General features: G+C 45.0%; 2 protein-coding genes and 1 long non-coding RNA gene across 3 annotated transcripts; 2 read left to right on the plus strand and 1 right to left on the minus strand.

Moving 5' to 3' along the window:
* Positions 1–1435: 1435 nt before the first annotated feature.
* Positions 1436–5662, plus strand: LOC134194910 (ankyrin repeat and death domain-containing protein 1B-like). The gene is made up of 10 exons (XM_062663891.1): positions 1436–1533; positions 1654–1757; positions 1827–1919; positions 2779–2880; positions 3107–3300; positions 3361–3443; positions 3785–3819; positions 3881–4090; positions 4341–4407; positions 5153–5662. The coding sequence occupies exons 1-10, from the start codon at positions 1518–1520 to the stop codon at positions 5434–5436; spliced, it is 1188 nt and encodes a 395-aa protein (XP_062519875.1). The 5' UTR covers positions 1436–1517; the 3' UTR covers positions 5437–5662.
* A 15625-nt stretch (positions 5663–21287) lies between these two features.
* LOC134194900 (TNF receptor-associated factor 5-like) lies at positions 21288–22834 on the minus strand. Its single transcript, XM_062663880.1, has 2 exons — positions 22728–22834; positions 21288–22648 (listed from the first exon to the last, which is right to left on the minus strand). The coding sequence occupies exons 1-2, from the start codon at positions 22766–22768 to the stop codon at positions 21568–21570; spliced, it is 1122 nt and encodes a 373-aa protein (XP_062519864.1). The 5' UTR covers positions 22769–22834; the 3' UTR covers positions 21288–21567.
* A 65-nt stretch (positions 22835–22899) lies between these two features.
* On the plus strand, positions 22900–24375 carry LOC134194944 (uncharacterized). Its single transcript, XR_009972265.1, has 2 exons — positions 22900–23478; positions 23536–24375. It is a non-coding gene; the product is annotated as an uncharacterized LOC134194944 (long non-coding RNA).
* Positions 24376–27420: the final 3045 nt, after the last annotated feature.

Consider the following 27420-nt stretch of genomic DNA (forward strand, 5'->3'; position numbering starts at 1 on the left):
AACACACAAGTATATACATAATGCGTTCACACACACACACACACACACACACACACACACACACACACACACTCTCTCTCTCTCTCTCTCTCTCTCTCTCTCTCTCGTCTGATGTTCATTTTCACACGAAGGTCGACTCTCTCAACCAAACTGTCACGAACCTCACGAGTGAAATAAAAAGTTGTGCTGACCAACTGACACAACCCACAGCTCTCATTGCTCCAACTTCACATGCTTCAACAACTCAACCTCCCACCACAGATGCACGAGTCACAACATCACCATCTTCAGCAATACCAACAACAACAGATTCTGTAACCACACCACCTGGCACGCCATGTCTCACTCCAGATTCTGCACCACTTAATCGACTGAAGGAAAACAACACACGATTACAGCAACAGTTGTCGCTTGAGGCAGGCGTAGTGTCTGGCTTGAAACAGCAACTTTCACTGGAGCAAACCAAATCGCTCGGCCTCGTCACCAACGTCAACAAACTTCAAACAAATGTGACTTTTCTTAATCGACTAATACAACGATGTGAAGTATCAAGAAACCAAGCTTTACAAGATCTAACAATCTGCTCGTGTGCAAACACAGCAATCACTGTGCCCTCGACCGAACACAATCAACAAGTTATTATATCCACCATGCAACGAACGATCGACCGACTGAGAGCAGAAAAGAGTGAACTAAACTCCAACTATCAACTCATGCTGACAGAGAATGAGAAGGCAAAGCAAAACATCAGCAAACTGAACGAACAAATCACAACATTACTAATATTAGGTCAAAAGCTACAGTTAGAATCTCGACCTACAGACGACGGCCAGTCATCGTACGATTGGTCGGACCTTCTCGAATGGACTCCAGGAAAGATTGTTGTTGCTGTCGGTGGTGCATTCTTTTTGCTCTTTCTAGTTTTCTTCGCTGTGAGCATCTGCTTTTGTGTAAAGAAGCGTAGTGGCAGCAAGTCGGCGAGGAAGTACGACGTGCAGATGGCAAACATGGCATTTGATTACAGAAATAAGGGATATATGCCAGACAGCGATTATTCTCTCGATTAATTAATTAAGTGAGAAAGTTTGCTTTCTCCATTGTCTGCACAAGAGACGTACTTGTGGCGTGCTATTGTATTGACATGCTGGATATCTACGTAGCTTGCCTCTTCATTCTATTTTTACTAGCAACTTTCAGTTTGTATTGGTCTAGATGACTGTCTGTTCCATATAACTGATTTAATTAATTGATGACACTAAATACTCAAAGTGTATTGAACGTCTCCAATCTACAATATCTGTTACTATACCTGTAAACACATCACAAAACATTTGATTTAATCGTCTGCTTTGAAGATTATTGCACGTGATCATAGATTAATTGGTCACGTGAATTAATACATGAGCATGCGTAGAATGTAGGGGAACGTCACAGGGACTGTTCCCGTCGTTGTAGACTCAGTCGTTGTCAGTTGGTGTGTATGCAGTGAGTACAGCACTATAGAAAAGTTGGCTGTGATGTCGTCACTGTTGCGTAAGTGATGCGCTTCGTTTGGCGCTAATATTTGACGCGCACTCTTCTAGCTATCAGTTCCTCTTGTTTCGTTTGTGAGGTGTTTGTGGGGTGGAGTGTTATTGTTTGTTTGTTGTGTAGAAATGCAAAAGGAATTGTGTGAAGCGGTGAGGAGAGGTGATATTAAGTCAGTAACGCGTCTTTCGAAGATGCTAGTTGATATCAATACACGTAATTCGAATGGGGTATGTGTTGAGTTATAATGTGTGTATTGGACGTTGAAATGAAATGCACGTCGTTTGATCTCAAAATAGAACACTCTTCTGATACAAGCGTGTGAGAATAATAGGAAGGAGATTGTTGAGTTTCTGCTCACTAAATCAGCAGATGTTAATGGGACTGGCACTGTGAGTTGATTGAGTGTGTGAAAGTGTGATGTGTTGTTGATAAGATGATAGATATCAACTAGATGTAACAATCTAATTCAACAATCAACGTTTTCATTTCTTGCTCGTCAAGAGGCAGCAGTATTGACTTGTCAGCCATTGCATGCAGAGATGAATAATCTTGTTGGTTTTTATTTCATTCAACTTGACCATCGTCACTATCACCTAACCCTCGTTTCAATCTAAACATGGTTTCATGTCCCACTATTCTCTACTAACTATGATCATGTTTTAGTGTGAAAGGCAAACTCTCAAGTGTGATGCAGATGTTTAACAAAAGTAGTTTTATTTAACGGGTCATTGATATTAATTTATTAAATTTGTGATGGATGATTATTTTGGGTTACTGTTCATGATCTTGTCCGTATTGCTGTGCTGTCTTGTATAGAGAGATGACGTTAGATGGTCTGTAGAGAGGAAGGTGGGGATTAGTAATTTGATGTTGGAATGAATGGTTGGCTTGATATACATACATGTGCAGACAACACTTTTTATTTTTATCAAGTTTGTGGCTTAACAGAGATGATTATCTTGTGTCAATGATTTAACTGTTTTGGCAAGACAAGGTTTTGTGTCAGTGGGGAGACGATAACCAGAGATTAAGTTCCGACATGATGAAATAGGATTTTTATATTTTAGTTGAGATGTTAGACGTTGTACTTGTACATAAATTTAAAATTGCATACGAGCAAGGAAGGTAGAGATACCCAACATGTCTAAATAGGTTTGCAGTAATTAATTGTTTTGGTTGGTGACTTTTGGTTTAGCATGGAGGGGATAGTGGAATAATGATTATAATAATGCATTCTTGTGTGTGCAGTTTGGAGAGACACCTTTGATAACAGCAGCAATGAAGGGGTTGGACAACATTATTGATATATTATTGAAGACCAAAGATATTAATGTGATAAAGGGAGATAATGTGAGTTTGAGTATTGAGAGGGTCAGTTAATATTGTGGTGTCTGTTGTGTATGTATTAAACATATTTGCGAGTGCAATGCATTCATTTTGCTATTGTTTGTGTTTGTGTGTTGATCATTCTATTGAATGTCTCATTGTGTGTGTTGAATGGAATGTCTGTTGCTTTAATTAATATATTTTAACATAAACACTCTCTCACTATCTTATCAGTTTCTTGTTTACTCAGTGGGGATGGACAGCCATCCATCATGCTGCAAGAAATAATCACGTGACCATTGTAGAGAGACTGGTGTCTTATTCTGTTCCTGTTGATATCAATGATAATGCTGGTCGTACACCACTGTGGTATGCTGCCCGTGACGGTCGTGTGTGTTGTGTTGATGTTCTCCTAAAACTTGGAGCGAGTCCCCAACATGAGAGGTGATGCACTCAATATCCTTCAATCAATAATATTATTAACGTGATGTCATGGTGGGATAGTAAGAGGCAAGGATCACCACTGGAGATTGCCAAGCGATGTGGCCACAGTAATGTGGTTGAGATGATGAAAGAAGTCGTAAGATGTAAGTGAAAGAAACAATTAATTTTTTCTTTTCTTTTCTCTAATTTGTTTTTCATGTTTAAATTATTTTCTAATGTTCTGTTTTTGCATCCATTTGTCTGTCTCTTTTTGTTTTGTCTGTCTGTCTGTCTGTCCATCTATTCATTTGTATGACAGTGAGTTTGTGAATTTAACTGTAATTGAATTGTATGTCATGCAAGGAGGTGATATGAAAGTGTTGTATTGCTTTAGAAATATAATTTTCTGTGTTGACTTTCACAACTCACATTTTAATGTGAAGATGTTAAATGATGTGTCCATACATACATATGTATGGTTGTAATGTGTTTGTCATTTTCACAGCAAAGACACCAAAGAGAGAGGAGGACGTAGCTACAGTGAGGAAACATGAATAAGAAGTGAAGGTTACGTTACTGTATTACATTATTGGTGTTGCAGGTGACGTTACTGAAAAGACAGTTGGCAGAGAAAGACGTGCAATTGCAATCAAAGAGCAAAGAAGTGGCAGAGAAAGACGTGCAATTACAATCAAAGAGCAAAGAAGTGGCAGAGAAAGACTTGCAATTACAATCACAGAACAGGAAGGTGGCATCTTTGGAAGCACGATTGGCAAGAATCATAGACGTAGCTAATGTTGAGAGTGATGAGGTTTGTTCAGTTAGATGGCATTCGTGTTAATGATGATTATCATTGATGTACAGATAGTTGTGTACATGTCAGTCAAAGTTGCTGCATTGTGTTCATACCCAATGGCACGTCAATTTAGTAATAATAAATTAGCATTAACATTATTGATATCATTATTATTAGTGATCAATAAAACGTTTTAGATGACTGATTGACTATGTCATATAGATGAGACAGAATATTTTACTTCTTGATCCCTTTGCATTTTCAGGTTGTGCAAGATGATGTGACAGCAGCCAGAGTTCAATCTACTGCTAGCTCGTTTGCTCAGTCAACAGGTACATACTGATTCTTAGTTTCACATGCTAGAATCACTGGATAAGTGGGTGCATTGTTGTTGTTGTTGTTGTTGTTGTGTGTGTGTGTGTGTGTGTGTGTGTGTGTGTGTGTTTGTGGTGCGATAGCTCAGTTGGTCAGAGAATCACCTTATGAAGTGATTACATCCGGGACCTTGCAGGGTTGCAAGTTCAAGTCACAGTGATGGCGAGCTATGACATAATTTCTTGGGCAAGAAACTTACACTGAGTATAAATGAATACCTGGTCTTTGACTCGGGTGGCAAAGGCCTCCGGCTGCGACAAAGTCCGTCAGCCACTGGTGTCTGGGTGGGACTTCGGGTGCCCACACCACAGTTGGCGTCACAGTCGGTGCTCCTTCGAGCACTTGGCCAGGCTCCAGGAGATTGCTTAGCACGGCCCATAGCTCCTGTGTAGTGCACAGAAACCCAGCCATCTGGCTGGGGGCATTACCATTAACGGCAGCTCCTTATCGATTGCCAGTGTGTGTGTGTGTGTGTGTGTGTGTGTGTGTGTGTGTGTGTGTGTGTGTGTGTGTGTGTGAGTGTGTGTGTGTGTGTGTGTGTGTGTGTGTGTGTGTGTGTGTGTGTGTGTGTGTGTTGCATTATGGCTGCGTGTCTGTCAGTCTCTCTGTTGATTTGCTTCATTTTCCTGTTTAGTCTGCTGATCACTTTATTGTACAAGTTTGTATTTCATTGTAAGGAACGATGTTTGTGTCTTACACTAGAGGATGGTCATAGACGTGATTCGTATTCTCGTCGAGTTCTGCGTGCAATTCAAGGAGTTGGCTCTATCAGATGGTATGCACTCGGTCGTGATTGTGGAGAAAAACCAGATCAGCTGCAGAAATTCACTGTTCTGGTCGACGATTGTGATAAAGTTCAAGCTTTATTTGATGTATTGGCACAGAAAGTAGGAGAGGAACGAGCAGCAGACAAACTGCTGGACGCGTGCAAAATCGTACAAAATCCAATATTTGAGGCAGTAAAAGAAGCGATGGACAAAATGTAATTTGGGAAGATGAAGAAACAAGGGAATGTGTTTTTGTATTGCATATTAATAGTGTTGTCGTAGTTAAATGCTCTCAATTGTGATTTGTTGTCATTTTTAATCCGAACGTAGCAGTCTAGTGATTGTGTAGAAAAGTGAAGACATCGAATGCGTTTGTATGCTTCTGGTCAATACTTACATATCAATACATTAGGTGTCTGTGTGGGTGTGTGTATTGAAATATTAGACACGATCGTCTAGATCTATTACAACGATGCACCAGAACGAAACTTTTCTCGACTCCAAAACTTGCGTGAACCGAGTGGTAGCCAATAGAAGTCAGATAACCAGAAAGGATTGTGGTAGATGTACATGTTTGTGTTGCAAAACATGTTGTACAGGGACTATTTGGTCGCGGGCAATTATCTCGCTTCTATTTGGTTCTCGAAACCGTTTAACTACTGTCTGTTCCCCATAAGCGTGAACTCGGATGTGAGTAATGAAGTAGAGGTCACACCAGGTGTGCTCATTAGAGCACTAAGAGCTGCTCCAGTTGGACAATGTTATACCAATTATCTTAAATGGTTCCAGTTGCTGATCCGTTGGTCTTACAAGATAATTGGATAATAGCCATTGCTCCACCCGTTTGTTTTTAATATGCACAAGTATTATCCTTCAGTTTGGTTTGCAGGAAAGGCTTAGATAATTTGATAAACAGAAATGCCAGACCTAGCGGTTTCTAACGATACCGAGATCATCGCGAAAGTCCACTAAACAGCAGAGATATTGATGATTTTCAAAGTTCACACTTATGGGGAACAGACAGTAGGGCTTATTTGGTTTCGGCCATCTGCAGGGACTATTTGGTCGCGTGGACTATTTGGTTTCGCATTTATTGCGCCTCGAATCGGCACTCTCCAACTCTTACAAATGTATGAGACGGACTCGAACGACGTGGCGATGGCCATGATAATTTTCACGCGTCTCCCAGACGTCTCGATGAGCCGAAATCGAGTGCGACCTGCTTCTTCTTCGTTTGTATTTGGCTTCATATGAATACCGAAGTCATCACGACATTGTCGATCGCAATTTTGCGTGTCTGACGTTTCGTTTTGAGGCAAATCTCGGCTTGTCTGGTAGCGAACGTGTCGATAGCAGGCGGAGTAAGAATCTCTTGTGGGTTACTGTATCAGGATGCCGATGAGTGATGTACGCTGCACGCTGTGGTAGTCCGCTACTGGCTGTGCCCGCGTAACGTAGTATTAATATCAACCCCCTTATATCCCCTTGATTAAAACAAAAACAATTAAAAAAGCTGTCCTGTCTATGGCTTGGCAATCTCCTTCCGTCAATCACTGGCAACTCTTATCTAGGAGTCATTAACTACAACCTGTACTGTTTTAGCTAGAGTTATCTATCTAGGTGGTGTAATCGTCTAAAATACTTGGGGGACTTCACTATTCGACCGCTCTGCGTGGTATGACACGACGACTGGCCGGCTGATTGTTTCCTTATAGATGTGGATTCTGCATTGCGTTGTTCTGAGACTTGAGTCTGGAGAGGGTGTTTTTCCGTAGTGACTTCGTGGGATCGCCTCAGATGTCGACGATTGCGAACGTATGTTCCACCTGTATCTCCATCCACTTTGACCTGATACGATCTTATGCCAACCTTCTTTTGGACGGTGCCTTTCTGCCATGTGGACGATGAGGGGCGTGGTTGGATACGGACAATGTCTCCAGGCTGCAGAGAAAGAAGGTCTGTGGCGCCCTGGTTGTAATAACGGGCTTGCTGAGCTTTGTGGTGTGCTCGCTGGGCCGATTCGTCCGGACATTCACGGGGGACGAGTAGAGATTCCGACATTGGCAATAGACTTTTAGTGCGCCGGTTCATGAGACGCTGTGCCGGACTGGTCGCGAACCCTTGGCTGGGAGTATTTCGGAACTCGAGGAAAGCAAGCCACGGATTGCCCGCTGACTGTCTGGCTTTCGCCATCAGACGCTTGGTAGTTTTACTGCATTCTCCACCTCTCCGTTCGATTGTGCGTAGCGCGGGCTCGAAGTAACATGATCAAAACCCCAGTTCTGGCTGAAACGACTAAGCTCTCCTGAAACAAACTGGGGCCCATTGTCCGACATTACTGTATCCGGTATGCCATGCCGTGCAAAATGCGGTTTCAGTTTCTGGATGATGCTTTGAGAAGTGAGGCTGTCCAACCTGTCTACTTCCCAAAAATTGCTCATGTAGTCAACCGTGACCATATAGTCATACCTGTCAACGACGAAGAGATCGACGGCTGCTTTCGCCCATGGTCGAGATGGGACGGTATGCGGGATGAGAGCCAGTTTCGGCTGAGCTGGATCTACTTCACGACATGTAGCACATCGCTGAATGAACGTCTTTACGTGGTCATTCATTCCGGGCCAGTAGAACAGATCGCGTGCTCGTCGTAGGCTACCATTAATGCCGATGTGAGAAGAATGAAGCGCGGTCATAATTTTCTGACGAATCGCACCAGGGACTATAATTCGCTCTCCGCAAAATAATATGCCGTTTTGTACTCCGATCTCGTCGCGTCAAAGAAAATAAGGTGCCACTGTCCGCGGTACCTGCGTCTTACTTTGTGGCCATCCTTGCATAACGATCTGCTTGACCTCCTGCAGACATTCATCTTGTTCTGTAGCCACCTGAATTTCTCCGCGTCTGGCTTCGGAGATTGCTAGATGCTGGGAGAGATTTACAAATTCAAGCTCTCGCTCGAAAACTGACTGCAACAGATTGATGGATTCACACCCGTTCGTGGAGGGGATATGATTGCTTTGACCCTGTAAATATGCTCGCGACAACGTATCTGCTCCGAACATCTCTTTACCCCGCTTGTACGTGACCGTTATGTCATAACCCTGTAACTGTACTAGCATCCTTTGAAGACGCTTCGGCGCAGAATGGATCGGGTTTTGGACAATCACTTCCAAGGGTTTGTGGTCACTCTCAATCGTCACATGGCGGCCATACGCGTAGTGGTGGAATTTTGTGACTCCGAATACAATGGCCAGCAGTTCTTTCTCTATTTGCACATAGCGTGTTTCAGTGTCTGTTAGCGCGTGCGAAGCATAGGCAACCGGTTGTCCTTGTTGCATAAGAGATTCTCTGACGCGTCGCACTGGAGGGTGACATCCATCTGCGGGTCAAAGTACCTAAGCACGGGTCCTGTGGTTATGGCCGCTTTAATCTGCTGTATAGCGTGATCATGATGGAATGTTCAACAAAATTCCACATCCTTCTTGGTCAATTGTCGAAGCTCGTCGCAGACGCTAGACAGATTGGGTAAAAAACACGCTAAATAATTGACCGTGCCAATTAAACGCTGCACTCCAGCCACATCAGTGGGGTTCTCCATTTTCAGTATAACTTTCAATTTGTCCGGATCAGCCTTCAACCCGTTGGGAGTCAGGATATGACCCATGCATTTGACCTCAGGAAGTCGTAACTTGATTTTGTTTCGATTGAGCCTGATGCCGCGCACTCGACATCGATCCAAAAAACTGGCCAATTTCTTGTCATGATCCTGGCACGCTGTCTCGTGGGTATCGCCTTCACCCACTATCAGCACGTCATCCGCAATCGTGTATACTCCTGGTAGGTCATTGATGGCTGATTGGAGGCGGCGTTGGAAAAGTTCCGGTGCTGGGCTGATGCCGAAGGGCACTCTTTTCCATCGAAACCAACCAAATGGCGTTCCAAAGGTTGTGAGAAGACTTGATTCATGATCTAATGCGATATGCCAAAACCCATTCTGTAAGTCACATACGGTATACACCTTAGCCTTGGAGAGCTGGGGTATCAGATCCTCTATCGTTGGCATAGGATAATGGCTACGTTTGAGTGCTCTGTTGAGGGGCTTAGGATCCAGGCAGATGCGCAGGGTGCCGTTGGGCTTGCGCACCACGACTAGACTGGATATCCAATCTGTAGGTCCCTCAACCGGCTCTAGCACTCCCAAACTCGCCAGACGCTTCAGCTCCGCTTCCAGATGTTGCCTAAGTGCAATGGGAACCTTTCGCGTGGGTATTTACACCGGAGTTACTGAGTCCTCAATGTTGAGATAAAATGGTTCCCCCAGACATCCCAAAGAGCCATCAAACACGACTTTATACGCCTGTAGGAGATCAAGTATTTGAACGGGCTTTTCACTAATGTTCTGACCAGACATGTGAGTATTTGTACTGTCAACGTTGTCCTGACACCGAGCTTGAAGGGTTGCCGCCATAATGTTCTCGTGGTGTATCCTCGCAAGATCCATCTGTTGTATCGACCTAGCTCCCAAAAGTGATGTGGAAGCATCGTCCGCAACAACAAAGTTGTCTTTGTATTTTCTATCTGTTTTTGGGTTGTTCATATTGACCAAACACTTGCCCAATGGTCTTAGTTGACTCCGGTTGTAGAGCATTTGGTTTGTCTTCTCAAGGACCAATGTGGGTACCAAATCTTGTCGTCGAATAACATTGCATGATGCACCCAAATCCAGTTGGAACCGCACTCGTTGGCCTTCCACTTCCATGTATTCAAACAGCTGTTTTGGGAAAACTGAGTGCTGCAATGCATTAATCTCTTCCGTTAGTGTTAGGGTCATCAGGTGTTCTGATTCCACATCACTCTCCTGCTCAGTCCAGTTGACTGTGGTCCTTTTCATGCTTCGACACACCCCAGCATAGTGATTCTTCTTTCCACATGCTGTGCATTCGTGGCCATAAGCTTGGCATTTTCCTTTCACATGTTGTTGCTCACAGTATCCACATGTTTTCTTGCTTGCCTTTGGTTTTGCTTGTGGCATTGATGTGCGCCTGGCCGACTGGCGCATTGCGTGTACCTCTTCATGACCACCCATAACCTTCGATTGCTGTGCAGATCGCTTTGCTGCTCGACATATATCAATACAGACGGACAGGCTCAGGTCCTTTTGTTCCAGCAAAGACTTGCGTAAGGACTCCTTTGTGATTCCACAGACAGTTTGGTCCCGGATCATATCCTCTGACATTGCCTGGAAATTGTAGGTCTTGACAAGAGTGCGAAGGGTTAGTAAGTACTGCTCAAAAGTCTCTCCTTGTCCTTGCGTTCTGGTTCTGAAAACAAACCGCTCATACCTAACATTCATTGCGCCAATGAAATGTTGCTCCATTTTTGACAAGACCGCGGCCAGGCTGCGTCTGTCTGCCTCGTTATTGAAACTTAATGCGTTATACACCTCCACAGCAGCCTCCCCCAGGCACATGATGAACGTCGCTAGTTGGTATTCGTCAGATTGTTTGTATATCCGGGACACCGTGGCATAAGCATCCCACATTTGGCGCCAAGTGTGCCAGTTGCGCGCTCCGTCGCCCTCGAAGCATAAAGGCCTGGGCGTTGTCAACACTCCTTGCATCAGTACCGTGCTTACCTGATTGGGCGCTGTTCGGGATGCGGCATCTCTGTCAGACTCCTCGTCACGCTTGGGTTGCTTCTCAAGCCCTTTGACGTTTTCTTCAGCCATGGAAACGACCCACTCCTGACACCATGTATCAGGATGTCGATGGGTGATGTACACTGCACACTGTGGTAGTCCGCTACAGGCTGTGCCCGCGTAACGTAGTATTCATATCAACTCCCTTACAAAGAGGTGTGGTGTTTCAAGCCTTGTGGTTATACGTAGGCACGCCCTAGAAAACCCCACAAAGCACCTCTAAATCTGACAGGGTTTTCTGTCGGATTCCCTGTGTAGAGAAAGCAGCTGTAGTTAGACGACGTTCAAAACTGTGAGCCCGTTCAAAAAACTTTCAATTCGCTACACCGTAGTCTTGATAATGTCTGTGGTCGTCACTAATCTTGGTCGAGACTCATTTTACAGCGATCACCGTCGTGTGATCCCGATATGGGGTCCCGTCTCAATGTAGCCATCAATCGGTGCCGAATTGTGTGTTTAGCTCTAGGAAACTGTTGTAACTGTAAGCGATGCGTTCTAAACGTCGCCTTGGTGGGTTTAGTTGTCGCACAGAACGCTTACCTGTCCACACCCACGCTCACCCTAACTCAGCCCAAAAAGAAAATCACACCCGCTGCTACACCGGTACCGCTCAGACTCATAACCAGTCTCGCCCTTCGTCATTCCTGGATGTTCAATCCTCGCTGAGAATTGAACATCCGGGAAATATGCATGTGCATGGACAGTCTATGCATGACAGCAATGCACAACAGTGAACAAAAGACTACAGCTAGTACTGTACTGTACCTTCACTTCATGAGCATTTGAGCATGTAGTAGAGTGCAACAGTTACACAGCATTCATGGCTATGAGTACAGGCGTGGATCCAGGCAGCTCCGGATCCAGGAATTTTGAAAAGAGGGGTTCACCGTTAGCAGTTACTTATAGCATTACTAATTTTCTCTTTTCTAATGAAATTATATAAAATTATTGAACCACGCCTATTGGAAAAGAGGGTTTTAAACCCCCTTATCCCCCCTCTGGATCCGGCCCTGTTCAGGGATGGTGCACCCAATCCAGTGGGCGTGTCTTGCAAAATTTCAATAAAATTCTATAAAGAAGATTCTAGAGAATATATAGTAACGTAGACAGCACTTTCTAAGGGTTGCAGCATTTCAGGTTTAACCCTAGTGACCAATGTTTTAATTAAATATGCAGCTGAAAAGGTTCATGAAGCTCCACCGTACCGTTGGTGACTGTGTGCCGCCCTTAACTAACTTGTTGTTTTACGTGGTACTCAAGAGGAACCACATAAATGTTATAAATTATCAGAGACAGTAGAAGAGTAGTATAAAAGAACTACTGTCATTCCGTTTCTGGATCACTTCCTTGGTCAAATAGAGTAACTGTTTGCACTAAAATGTTGTTGAGACCGTATAATTTCTTTAGTTTGTGCAATTGCGCAGGGAAAGATTTTATGAATCGCAGAAGAAGTCAGTGCTTGTACTAAGCCTTGTCTCTCGATCTAGCTATGTGTACAGACCTTTTGGAAACGACAATCAGAAGAGCTTGGAGTGTTTTACCAGGCAGATCTGCCTATGTAGTCCTGTAACTTTGGACGAGGAACTGGCATGTTGGAAAATTAAATGGCAGGTTTCTGAAATAGAAAACTTGCCCTCAACTTCGCAGCAAGCTCTACCCTAGCAGCCTGCACTGATATACAGTATTTTCCAATTGTAAATACTCTTTTGAGAATTACTTGCATGCACACAAACAACATTTAACTAGTATAGTTGTGAGAGGATCAAGCATCAGTGGACTACGACGATTTCGAACTTACATGCATTTCACAATGGGACAGACAAGACGTAACGGTCTCGCCTAGCTACACTTTCACTATGCCATAGAACTAGACTATGATCAATTCATCTATGATTTTTCTAGAAAACATCCCAACGGATGGAATTCAATCCATATTCTAGACTTAGATGGCTAATTGGCAGCTTAGTGCGTAGTGCCGTTTCGAAGGTGAGAAGAGGTATCACACACACACACACACACACACACACACACACACACACACACACACACACACACACACACACACACACACACGATTTGTTTAAGGCCGCACCGAAAAATTGTCAGCTTGGGGTAACCCGCCCGCCCGTGTTTGGAGGGCCGCTGGTAATTTTTTTGCGCACGCGCATACCAAGTAATAAAATGTCTTCTGTTGCTCTGTGCGTATCCGTGTCCGAGGGAGCACGCGTTTTGAGAGATGGCAAGATTCTTCGTGTGTCTGGGAACTGTAGACTTCGTGAGGTATTGCAAGAGATTGGAGTAGGTGATCGGGTGGACGATGTACATAGCGTGCGAACTGCGATCACAGACACTTCCTCCAAACAAGACGCGGAGTTAGATGATGAGGTGCAGCTCCATGCCGAGTTTAAGCGTCGATACGTGTCAAACGTCGATAGTAAAACCATATCATAGATATCAAAAAATTAAAAATTAAAAAAAATTAAAAAAATTAAAAATCTGCCCGCCTGTCTTTTTCCGCTGCATGTTACTCCAATCAGACAATTTTTTCGGTGCAGCCTAATGTAAATTTTATTTTATTGCTATTAATCGTGCACCGCCATCTTGGGGCTGTGGATCCGCGCGAGCTTGAGCTATCGACTGACTTAGTGACTACGGTACAGATAGAATTGACTGAAAGGAAAATTTGTAGCCATCGACGTTGTATCAATCCATACTAAAGCAATACGTGTTAATGCTCTCTATATCTTCATGGTTGGACGCTGCAACTAGATGATACACCAGCACGTGCAAACAGATTAGGGCATGAATGCCTTGCGTGCGCATTAAGAACGACACGTGGCAATCACGCACGCTACGTGGTAACGCCTACCCGACAAAATCAATCCAAACCAGTAGCGGCGGAGCTGAGGGAAGAGGGGCAAACTCCCCCTCGCCGATCAACAACTGCGAAAATAATTTTGAAAGAAAAATAGTTGAATTTTCGTACGCTAGTGTCTGATAGTGGTCGACAATTCACAGGAAACATTTTTAGAAACTTCGATTATGGCACGTACAGAACAAAATCAAACATGTTACGCAACAGCTAGGTGCTTCGTAGTTATCATCCTGGTAACTATAGTATCTAGCTATATTGTAGTGCACGATGTAATAGCGGGTGTTGGGCATGCGTAGTGTTGTCGTGCAAGCAGTGGACGTTGATCTAACAGTTACTTTATAACGTTATACCCATTTCACTGGTGACAGACGTGGGATGAGCAACGAGCACGTCGAAGTGGAGCCATCTCCATCTCAAGCAAACAGCAGCACAGTTTCGGACAAACGACTCCCGGCGGTGCTGCCGGATTGTTTCACAGGCGACCCTGATCTGCGATGGCGTGATTTGCTAGACGACTTTGAGCTGCACGCGGAGGTCAATGAGTGGGACGATATACAACGGCGACAATATCTTGCTCTACGGCTAGAGGGCTATCCGCGTGGACTTTTCAGGTCACGTAACGCCGAGGAGAAATCTCTGTATGATTCGTTGAAATCGGCTCTAACCTCTCATTTTGAACGTCTGGACCAATCGGAGCTTTACTGCACGGAGTTCAGGGCAAGAACCAAGAGGGACGGGAGCAACTTCTCGAGTTCGCCATGGCACTTCGCACATTGGCTTTCCGAGTTTTTCCAAAATGGCGCCTGCACAAAGAGATCTGCTGTCGCGCGATCAATTCATCGATGGCCTGACTGAGGATGACTTCCGCATACGCGTTCGTCATGCAAAGCCAAAGTTGTTGGACGATGCAGTCAAGGCCGTCCTCGAATTAGAAGCAATCAATAGGTTGGAAGCCAAACGCCGTACGGAGGAACGGGCAGCGAAGTCGTCCTCAGCAATTCCAGGAGTCAGTTTTCATGAACAGCTAGTCATGACGATGAAGGAGATAACCGCCGCCTTGCGGGAAGTCTCCTGGGACAAGCCTCGCGACTACCGTGCAACCAGAGGACGAGGGCAGCGAGGCAACGAAGGCAAAGGGCTAGCCAGCGGACTTCGTAGGACTGTGGAGTGCTGGAGATGTGGGGGGATTGGTCACTACCGATCGCAGTGCCCTTCTTTTGAGGTTGTAGCAGATCGTAAACGTAGCAAATGGAATACACTAATACCACAGTATTCAGGTGTCCATGTTGATTGTGATAGACAACCGCCAACTGCAGTAGTAGGAACAATCACGTCAACTGATATTCACGTGGTGTATGTAGAGGCTAAAATTGCCGGACAGCAAGTACGATGTTTAATGGATACAGGAGCGGGTGTTTCTATTCTACCCGAGTCCCTCGCCACCACCCTGTCGTTGACTTCATCGTCTTTAACTCTGGAAATGGCTACCGGTGAGCATTTGCCTGTAACGGATCCGGAAGAGGTCCGTTTACCCGTGAAGCTTGGATACTTGGAAACAAAACACCGATTATTTGTTGCTACCGTGTCTGTAGGTGTGATACCAGGAGTTGACTTCTTGACACTGAATGCAATTATTGATGTACTGTTTAGTGAGCACTGTTTGCATTGGCAAGGCCGTTTGATACCGATTCAAGGACAGACTAAAAGTACATCTCGAACACAGGGTTACCGCGTCGCCTTACTAGACGATATTACCCTTACGCTGGACCAGCGAGAAGTGATTGTACTAGGAGCCTTGATTGGAGAACACGGAGAGATAATATGCGAAAGTAACGACTGCTTGTTCGAGCCTATCCACAAACTTGGAAAAAAGTTAGGGTTACTTGCAACTCCGGCAGTAGTTAATGGTCGTTTGGGTAAAATACCTGTCCGCATTTTGAACGTGGCGGGCACCGTCAAGCTGTATGGTGGGAAGACGTTCGACCGCGTTTGCGTCGACGCTGATCTCAGTGGCGTTACAACCCTACAGCCTTCACAAACTACGAACTGCTCAGTATCGAAAACGACAGCATTTTGCTCTACGCGCAAGGTTATCGACTGGAGTCAGTTCGACTGGTCACAAAGTGAGCCGACGTCAGCCCAACAGGCAGCACTTCGAATTTTGTTGGACCGATATTTCGACCTATTCTCTACAGGGCTATCCGACTTTGGACGTACCCATGTAACCCGCCATCATATTGCCACAGGCGACCATCATCCCCTGCGACAACGACCGTATCGACAACCATTTAGTCTTTGTCAGGAAGCTGAACACCAAGTACAGAGCATGCTAGAAAACGATATCATCAAACCATTTTCTAGCCAATGGTCGTCACCGGTCCTTTTGGTACCCAAAAAGATGGAAGTTTTCGGTTTTGCATTGACTTTCGCAGTCTCAACGATGTCACCGTAAAAGACGCATACCATATTCCACGAGTAGATGATACATTAGCAGCTCTCGGCGATGCGCAGTTTTTCTCGACGTTAGATCTCGCCGGTGGTTATTGGCAAGTCGAATTAGACGCCGAGTCTCAGCCTAAAACTGCGTTCACTACACATTCCGGTCACTACGAGTTTCAAGTTATGCCTTTGGGTCTATGTAATACGCCATCTACATTCCAACGCCTCGTGGAACTAATGCAGCGAGGACTAACCTGGGACGCGTGTCTGATTTACTTAGATGATATTATCATATTCTCTAGCACCTTTGAGCAGCATCTCGTTCGACTCCAACTGGTTTTAGACCGTCTCAGACAAGCTGGCTTGAAGCTCTCTCCCATTAAATGCCATTTTGCGAAAACGCAAGTGAATTATCTTGGACATCAGGCTTCGAAGTTTGGTATTTCGACTGATCCGTCAACGTTGGCAAAAGTTCTCAACTGGTCAACACCCAAGACCGTTAAAGAGGTCAAGGCGTTTCTCGGCATTGCCAGTTATTACCGACGTTTTATCGACAAATTCGCTGATGTTGCTAGTCCGCTCAACAAACTAACACGAAAAGAGGTGACTTTCAGTGGACGACAGAAGCAGCAACGGCATTTGCCCAGTTGAAACATCTTCTTTGTCAAGCTCCAGTTCTCGCCTATCCCAACTTTGCATTACGTTTTCGGCTGAAACCGGACGCTAGCGATTTCGCAGTTGGTGCCATTTTATCTCAAGTCCAAAACGGAGCTGAACGCCCTATTGCTTACGCTAGCTGTCAACTAAACTCTGCAGAAAGCAACTATCCAGCCATTGAAAAAGAAGCCCTGGCAATCGTTTGGGGCATTGCTCATTTCCGGCCACACCTCTATGGACGTTCATTTCTAGTTATCACGGACCATCAGCCATTGACGTTTCTGCGATCTCTCAAAGAACGAAATGGCCGTCTCGCCAGCTGGGTGAATGAACTGAGCCAATACGACTTCAAAGTCCGCGACAAAAGCGGAATGGAGCACACGAATGCTGAAGCCTCGTCACGACGGCCCCATTCTTGTGAGGATACGAAGCAGCCTGTAAGTCTTTGTCACCCTGATATTGTTGTATGCCAAAACATCAGCATTGCTCCTAGTTAAACGAACGCGGAGCTAGCCAACCTCCAGCGCCAAGATCCGATACTGCGACGGGTAATCGACAAGTTAGTGACCAGTAACGTCTGCCCACCTCCAAGCGGACTATGGCATTCCGTCGCCTTGCGATATCGACAAATATGGAGCCAACTAGTGATACAGGACGACGTACTTTGTAGACTTTGTAGCCCGGGACCGCGACAGGGGCCAGCTACAACTAAAATACTTTCAACTTCTGTCGTCCACGACGTGTTACAACAACTTCATGACGATTCCTTTAGTGGTCACTTGAGTATAGACAAAACAGCAGATTGGGTGAGAGAAAGGTTTTATTGGCACAATTACTCGAAAGACGCTGTTGAATATATATAAAATTGTGACAACTGCAACGCTACCGTAAGCCCAATCGTTCCGAACGAGCAAACCTTCAGTCTATCGCAGTGGGCAGACCATTGAAATGGTAGACATGAATATTCTGGAACTGCCGGTGACACAACGCGGCAACAAATACGTCTTGCTGGTTTCTGACTATTTTACTCGCTAACAGGAAGCTGTTCCTTTGAAAGATCAGAAGGCCGAAACCGTCCCCCGAGCGCTTGTAGAAGAGGTTGTGAGTCGTCACGACGTACCTGCTATACTGCTTTCCGATCATTGTCCAAGCTTTGAGAGTGCACTAATCAAAGAGCTATGCGATTGCTTGGGAATTGCTAAGGTGCGCACTACTCCGGGTCATGCTCAATGTGACGGTATAGTCAAACGTCTGAATCGCAGACTCATCGGCATGCTTACTAAATACTGCAGCAATAGTCCAAACGATTGGGATTTGTGGCTGTCTCCATTGTTGGGTGCGAACCGATTAGCAAACAGGCATCGACTGGTTACTCTCCGTTTGAGCTAGTGTACGGGCGTTCCCCTCAGGTTGCCTGCAGACTCTTGTTTTGACACTTCTCAAACTCCACCCGAAGATCATCAGTCTTTTTATGACCGGTTTGCAGAACCGCCAGATACTTGCTCGAGAAATAGTGGAAGCTTATCTAGTTGCAGCACAGGAGGCGCAGAGGCGTAACTACACTCACGACCCAGTCATAGGTACACCCCTGGAGACAAAGTATATCTTTTTACACCTCCGACGGGACGTAATCGAAAACTCACTTGCCCTTGGACCGGTCCTTTCAAAATTATGACTCGACGTGGGGAGACTGGCTACACGATTCAACCAATGAGAGGAGGTCGTCGAAAAGTAGTACACTATAACCGGCTAAAACCATGCTATCAACGAGCGTCAAAAGAAAATTCAGAGACAATTAAAAGCCCGGCTGACGTTCCCAACAACAATCAGGAAGATTCAACAGCACAAACAAGGTTACAAGCCGTTCCACCCCCGTTGCACACCAAAACGACCTTAGAGCAAGGACGTCCCTACTCAAAGGAGACGGAACAACTAGCAGATGTTGAAGCGACATCAGAACCGACACATAATCAACCAGAGGAACTAGTCCCTAACCACCACTTGACGAATTCGAACTTCACACGTATTGCAATGTACGTCAAGCCCAGGACAGATTGCCTGAAGACTCCATGGACATAAGACCTAGACGGACTACAAGACCACCAAATTACTTAAGTGACTATGTAGTAGGCTACAACATTAGGGAGGGCGTAGGTTAGTGTATGATGTAATAGGTGTTGGGCATGCGTAGTGTTGTCGTGCTAGCAGTGGACGTTGCTCTAACAGTCACCCTATAACGCTATACTTATTACAATATAGTCAGTTGGCAGAAAGATTGGTGCAAACCTTCAAGAAAGTCATGAACGCTGATCAGTCGGATTCAAACGCAACTCAAGTTGGATAGATTTCTAGTTGCCTATCAATTAGGTGGCATCACAAAAACAATAGAGCTACTAAATTAATTAAATAAAGTCCATCAGAATTGATGTTTGGTCATGCATGCAAACAATAAAAGCCAGACTAGATTTATAACAACATAATTTGCAAACTTCTCAGGGGCAAGCGACGTCAACATGAACAGGAACAACTGTGATGGATCGACGTATAATTACTGCACCAAAATGGTTCACCGGCTCAATAGACGATATTCGAGGGGTGGAGCTTCTAGACTATGCGCAATCTCGATGGTAACACGCACCTTTAGCCGATCTTGCTGTACGCAAAGTCCACGTTTCCGGGTCTGCTTCTGAACCGTAGATCATCTTGCCGTTGACTAGGCTTTGTAAGTAAGTTCACTACTTACCATTTCGTGCATCTTGTGAGAGACTTTGCCTGTCTAGAGACGCGTAGGAAGCCATTTCTTGAGTACGGCTTCTCAAGAGTAAGAGACTGCTGTTCAAGCTGAAGTCGCCTGATTCACACTCTGAACAGATGTACGTGGAGTGAAAGCACAGATTACTCATTGCCTAGAGATGAATTAGTTTTGGCGAGTGAAATCATGCCACCTGGAAACCCATTTCAGGTAACCAAACATGTAGGCGTTCCGCGTTGTTTCTGGGCAGTCTAGCTTGCTTCTGTATATATGTGATTGGCCAAGCTGTAGTTCTTACTGTGATAACTTGCACTCGCTAGGTACACTGACGCGGATAAGAGCACAGTACACTGACTCTGTAGTCTGTTTACAATTAGCACTGCCAGTCTACAAGTGCCAGCAACAGTTATGTCTAAAGTAACACAACACATACGCACTATTCCATAGCTGTAATGTCTAAATCAGAAAGCAGAGGCTGTTCTACCTCATCTGCAGTTGATCAAGACATGTGTATAGTAAGTTATCTCAAAATTGAAGATGTCAGTTGTCAAAAATGTCACTAAGGCGCTGAAGCTGATGGTTTACGTCCGATAATTGAACAGCAAGCAAATGAAATAGTGGAACTTCTAAACAAGATTAGAGTTCTCGAGTAAGACCTTGTATCTGCAGAATCTGGGTTGCAAGGAAAGGCATTCTCATGATAAAATCAAGACTTACTGAGGTTTTGTGTAGAGATGTGCTTGATACAGTGTGGAGTTCGACTGAAAGCAGCCAAGACAATTTTTCTGTATAGCAAACAAAGAATCAGGCCAAGGTACATCAAGTGATGTGTAAGCTCATGAGCTCACCGCCTTCCATGACGAGTTGGATAGGCTAGACAAACTTTTGCTGACTCTAGTTCGACAAGATACATAGTTTCACAGTTCCACAGTTCAAGTAGTTCGCTAGATGGGGGAAAAGTAGTCCTAGTTTCAGCCACAAAGACAGTGAGTGCGTCACGTTTCGGTTACACCGAATGGGTTCCCCTACCACACAATCTTCATCTGACAAAACTTCCATCACTAAGCAATGAGTAGTCTGTCTTTCCACTCCACGTACATCTGTTCAGAGTGTGAATCAGGCGACTTCAGCTTGAACAGCAGTCTCTTACCCTTGAGAAGCCGTACTCAAGAAATGGCTTCCTACGCGTCTCTACGCAGGCAAAGTCTGTCACAAGATGCACGAAATGGTAAGCAGTGAACTTACTTACAAAGCCTAGTCAACGGCAAGATGATCTACGGTTCAGAAGCAGACTCGGAAACGTGGACTTTCTGTACAGCGAGATCGGCTACAGGTGCGTGTTACCCTCGAGATTGCGCATGCTGTAGGAGCTCCACCCCCACCCCCGAATATCGTCTATCACTCAGCGCCTGACCCCTAGGCAGTTACTGGGCGCATTTCTTTTTAGCTAGCTAGTAGATCATCCGGTTGAGCTCACGCAAACTCCACAAACTAATCCAGTGGGACGGTGGATTAGTTTGTGCATAGAGTTTGGATGGATTAGGCAGTGCATGGAGACTAGAGAAATGCGCCATAAGTTTCGCGTTCACAAAACGTCACATTAACCGAAATAATACGTAAACCTTCCTTGTGACAAAGAACATTACAGAACCATGCAGGTCCATTCACTGAACTGGAGACAACTGCATGCCTTCAGGACGGCAGGACGACCACAGCTGCTACCACATCTCGAACAGAACCAGGAACAAGCTACAAAACCTCAGACAAGAACAGAGTACAATGTCCACAATGCAAAAAGACATATTCCACAGCTACTAGCTTATATCTCAAAATGCAACAAGATAAGAACTTGTTGTACAAAACATCCATGTGCTAAATTTGCGTTAGCTTCTATCTACTAGAGACTTCCTCGCATTGAAGGTTAATTAATTAAGGCATGTTGAGTTGAAGACAAAACTGAAGAAAGAGTTCATTATTCCGAAGGTACGATCGTGACTTCATTGTTTCGTGACTTAGAAAATCATCGATAGCTTCACACGTTCTTTCAGGAGTAAACTTGAGTGTCTTTTCACGCCTTAAAACCACATTCTTTGCATCAAGTTGTTGGTCTATTAGAGTAAAGGAGAACTTGCAGTGCTGCTGATAATCTATAGGAAGCTTGTCATCATAATTTCCCTTAGACACCCAAACATCAATAGAGACATGAGATTCCCTATGAAAGCGACGTCCACCTGGATAAAGCTTAAGACACAAACAGTACCCTTGCGGTCCGCTGTAAAATGGCTCTGACACTATGCACCAGTTGGGATAAACGAGTGATTTGCGCGTCTTTTCTGACCAATTGGTTATATTCCACTCAAACACGCAAATATCAGATTGAGAAACGGGCTTTCCAATCTCCTTGGTAATAAATGATTTTAAATTCTCAAGTTCACATTCTCGTTTAGCAAGACTAACTCTTGTGGCTACAAGTAATGCCTTGGAATTGGACTGTTGATCCATCATACGACTAAGATGAAATATAAAATCATTTTGTAAATGCATTGTCAATTCTCTTTTAGTGCCAATAAACGGACAACCTGCTTCACTAAATTGACATTCTAGTGGACATCCAGGACATGTCCCTTCAAGACTGACATGTTGATTTACCTCTTTTCTAGGCACTTTTTCTTCACAATATTCACATTCGACTGGATACATCTCACATTGTCCAAAGTGATCTTCCAAAAATTTGAATGTCACTATGGTTTTACAGTAGTCACAATCGACATTCCTGTTGTTACAATTTTCCTGCATATGATTTTCCATATCTTTTCTCATCAAAATTTCTCCGCATCCATTTTTGCATGTTTCTTCAACAAAACCACAAGTCTGGTTGTGTGTGTCTCTGTCTTTTAGCTCTCCTTTCCATCCACATCCCTTTTCTTGTTGATCACAGTAGATCTTCAGATTCATTATTTCTCTTCTATCGTAGTTGTCTGGGTAGAATTCCGATTCATCCTGTTCCACTCTACACAAAGGACACACAATGCTCCCGCGCCTTAGCAAAGGCCTCACACAACCGTTACAAAACAAATGGCCACATTTACTTATCACTGGTTCTCTCAATGCCAAAATACATATCGGACATGTGTATCTGTCCGATAATTCATCTACAAATCGAGCATTAAACCCTCCAGCAGCCATCTTCAGAACGTTTTTTAGTCTCCCGTATGCGTATAGGACGGTAGTCTCGCGTAGCCAGACCCCCCGCCGCGGCCTCCCCGGCGAAATGGGGTCTGGTGTACGGCCTTTGATGTCGCTGTGTGCCGCGTAGCCAGAAATCGGCTATCTAAAGACCGGATTTAGTTTCTTAAACGCTTCACTAAAGACGAGACTGGTATGCACGCAGTGCAATCCTATCTCAATTAGCTTCTCTTGTTTCGTAGAGAACAACTCGAAGACTAGAGCTAGAGTCGTTGCTGTTTGTGAAATCTGCATGTCTACAGCAGCGATTAAACGCGGCCGCGGGGACGTTGACGTCGACAGGCATCGATTTCATGCAGCCATGATCGACGTCGTACGATCTAGCGTTGTGCGCTCTTGTCACAACGGAGACTGAATGCAAACGTACTCGGTGCTGTTTGCTGTTTGCTGTTTCTTGACGTCTAAAGCGACCGCATACAGTCCGGAGTGAGCGATGTCTGGAAGGGCTTGGAGCTGCATGACGTCATCGAAACAAGATGAGTTGTCTTTCTGTGTTTAGGTAATCATTTCATGTGTTTTGTGCTTTGCTTTGGTGAACACATACAGTAGCAACCAGGAAGAGACCACGTTGACAGAAATGCTGGACGTCCCAAGGTGGTACAGATTCGATGTATTGTTTGGAAGAGCTAGATATTACGCGTGTTCCTGCAGCGTAACTTCCAGAGTATGTGGAGCTCCAGGGAGACTACTTCCATCCAACTGTTTTCTCTTGCTCAACAAAGTGATAGCATCTGGTTGTTTCACCAAACACAAAAGCACGTCGACATGTCAGACAGTTATGTTTCATTGCATGATTTATGATCATGCATGCAGCGCTACATGATCTAGAATTTTAGACAGTTATTACAACATGCAGTTATTTATTTCACTGGAAGGTCAAAGGTACAGCAGTTACCACAGTCACAACTAAGTGCACAAACATCACAACAACCACATCCTTTTCCTGCACTGTCTTCACTACCAGCAAATAGAAAATCAGCAAATAAGCACTTCCTACAACAAGTTGTAAAATTTTGTCCATACTTTTTCATCGAGGATGAAACTGTCCTGTGCAGATGTCCATATACAAGCAGTGCAGTTGCTGTCAAGCCATCTCTTCCAGCTCGCCCAGTCTCTTGGACATAATCTTCAATGAGTCTTGGAGGACTCCAATGAACAATCCACCTAATGTTGGGAATGTCAACACCCATCCCAAATGCTGTTGTGGCTATCAGAACTCTCAATGTGCTGTCTACTTTACTAAATGACATCAAAAATTTTTCTTTCACCTCACTGTGGAGGCACTCGAATACATATCAACTAGATGAAATTCTTGCAAATCAATACAATCTGATGGAAATGTATAGTGGGATCCCAACTTTGATCTGAGTAGAAGATACAGTGACCAACTGTTGTCTATTTAGTACAAAGATTTAGTAAAAAAACTCTAGACTAGCTATATATGGACTACCGTATATGTATATCTATGAATAAATACATGATGATCATGCAGTATACGCATGCAGTGTTGATCGTTACGTAAAGGTTACTCAGGGCCAGGCAGATACTGTATCATATAATGTAAGTAGTAGAGACTTGCGTGTTCCACAGATTGACATGCAGTGTCAGAAGTGAAGTCTGCAACCCAAGCTGCTTCCGTTCATATTACTCCAATCACAACGTGGTCTCTTCCTGGTTGCTACTGTATGTGTTCATCAAAGCAAAGCACAAAACACATGAAATGATTACCCAAACACAGAAAGACAGCTCATCTTGTTTCGATGACGTCATGCAGCTCCAAAGGCCTGTCCACACTAGACCAGAATGGATCGCGATCCGATCGGGATCCGATCGGGATAGCGAGCGTCCACACTGCACTTTGAAAACGATACCTCCGCCTCATTTCGCTATCACGTGACTGATGACCGATGTGTATGTGTGGTTTCTTTGCTTGTAGAAAGCGTTGATACAGCGACGTAAGGTGAGCGAGAACAAAGACGAGTGAGGAGTGTTAGATGTTCCGACTACACGCGTAGCGTACGTGAAGGTAACGCCCACTATTTCTAATTGGATTCAACCGATCGCGATCGGATCGCGATCGAATCCACCTCGCGATGTGGATCGGACGGATCGCGATCCGATCGCGATCGAGTTGCAAGTGTGGACAGCGTTGCGGTTGGATCGCGATCCAGTTGCCAGTGTGGACAGGCCTCAAGCCCTTCCAGACATCGCTCACTCCGGACTGTATGCGGTCGCTTTAGACGTCAAAAAACAGCAAACAGCAAACAGGACCGAGTACGTTTGCATTCAGTCTCCGTTGTGACAAGAGCGCACAACGCTAGATCGTACGACGTCGATCATGGCTGCATGAAATCGATGCCTGTCGACGTCAACGTCCCCGCGGCCGCGTTTAATCGCTGCTGTAGACATGCAGATTTCACAAACAGCAACGACTCTAGCTCTAGTCTTCGAGTTGTTCTCTACGAAACAAGAGAAGCTATTGAGATAGGATTGCACTGCGTGCATACCAGTCTCGTCTTTAGTGAAGCGTTTAAGAAACTAAATCCGGTCTTTAGATAGCCGATTTCTGGCTACGCGGCACACAGCGACATCAAAGGCCGTACACCAGACCCCATTTCGCCGGGGAGGCCGCGGCGGAAAGGGGTCTGGCTACGCGAGACTAATAGGACGGCATGAGAGACACGTAGACTAAAACCGGTAACAGACAATCTGGGAATGACGAAGGCGGGGAGAGACTGGCTCGAGTCTAGAATTGCAGGACAGTACACGGCTCGGATCAATGGTACAATACGCACCCCCAGCTAAATGGGGTGCGTATTCTTCTAGCCTCTATGATACAACGCGCACCCTACTATTTACATACCAGCAAAAACAAGAGTGATCTAATATATAAAGCTCAAATTGTCTGTGTGTGTGTGTGTGTGTGTGCATGTTCGCGTTTGGCGGCCACGTCTTTTGTCCGTTCGCAACCGAAATCGGCAAGCACACTCGGCACGCACAGGCGATGGTTTGTGTAAAAAAATTAAAAAAATTATGCACCGGGTCCCCTTTCGAGAGGTTGACCCCCGCGTAAAATTTCTCGATGACGCAAACGCTACACATTCCCGTTCATTCGAACACACGCCCACACCAGTCCTGTGTAGACCGTATGCATCGTCGTCCTTCGCAAAGCTTCGACACATTCCCGTTCATTCGAACACACGTCCACACCAGTCCTGTGTAGACCGTATGCATCGTCGTTCTTCGCAAAGCTTCGAGCGATCGAATATCTCTTGCCGACGAAACTTACTCTTCTAGCGCTTTCGTTTCTCTCCAAATTCTGATTGCATTTGCACCGAATCCAACCTACACGTTTTCTGCAGCAAGCGCTACACGGGGAGTGTGTCGATTTCGATCGAAACAAGGGCGAAGAGCAAGATTCGAATTCATTCAGCATATCCGGGACCTCGCAACAAAGATTGCACGTGACGTGTCCACAGACCTATCCTTACACTACAGTATCTTGCCCGTGTACGAAGGACGGGCCATGGATCCTAGTATACAATATATCCTGCACACGCCTACTTTATGAAACATTACACTCTTGTCCGCGCGCGCAGAGTCTAGAGTATGAGCATATTTCTTGTTGTGCAAAGTTTACAGAATTACAAAGTAGCTAGGCTATGCTGGAACGGTTCAACTAAACTACAAACTCTACCTAACTCTACTGAGTCAAGAAATGGTAGGAATGTCATTGAGGTTACCGCGGTATCGGGTATCGCGCTGCTAAGTCAACAACGTTGTTTTGTAAAGCTTGCTGCCTGGTTTTGCCATACCTCTCCCTCCACATAAACTCGTCGGACTGCTGATCTACTACATAAACCTGAACGGACTACTGATCAACCTGCAATTTGGCGCGACAATCTACAGAATTGCTTATTATCCCGGATAAGGGTGTACTAATAAAGTAGGAGTGTACAGGATATATTGTATATCACTTTTGTTTGCTGGTACGTAAATAGCTTGCTAGCTAGCTAGGGTGCGCGTTGTATCATAGAGGCTAGAAGAATACGCACCCCATTTAGCTGGGGGTGCGTATTGTACCATTGATCCCACGGCTCTGAGAGAGCGTCTGGGAGCGACTATACTTTAGCCTCGCACCTGTAGTGTATTGCACGTCTACTTACTACTGGTTGTTAGTAAAAGGGCGTAGCCCATAGCTATTTAGCCTAGGACTGTTTTGATTACATGACACTTGCGCGTCCGTTGTTGTGTTTAGCCGCGTCCCCAGACTCACGTGAGCCTGGCAGTGTCCGGTTCCCGTATAAGACTTTCAGCCTCCCGTGCTACGTCTATCAGTGCGACGTTAGAAACTGCCAGGCCAAAGTTTCACCTCTCTTGCAAAAAGTCAAACACCTGGTCATCAAGCTGTACACTTAATGGTTCACGTCCGTCGTGAATCTTTCTTGCTTTCTTTCCTTTCGGAGTTGCTTCGTGTCGCTTTAGCTCTTTGTTCTTTGCATTCCAGTCCCTCACACACTTCCTGTCAATGCTAAG

Source organism: Corticium candelabrum, chromosome 19 (genome assembly GCF_963422355.1).
Source record: "Corticium candelabrum chromosome 19, ooCorCand1.1, whole genome shotgun sequence".
Classification (NCBI taxonomy): Eukaryota; Metazoa; Porifera; class Homoscleromorpha; order Homosclerophorida; family Plakinidae; genus Corticium; species Corticium candelabrum.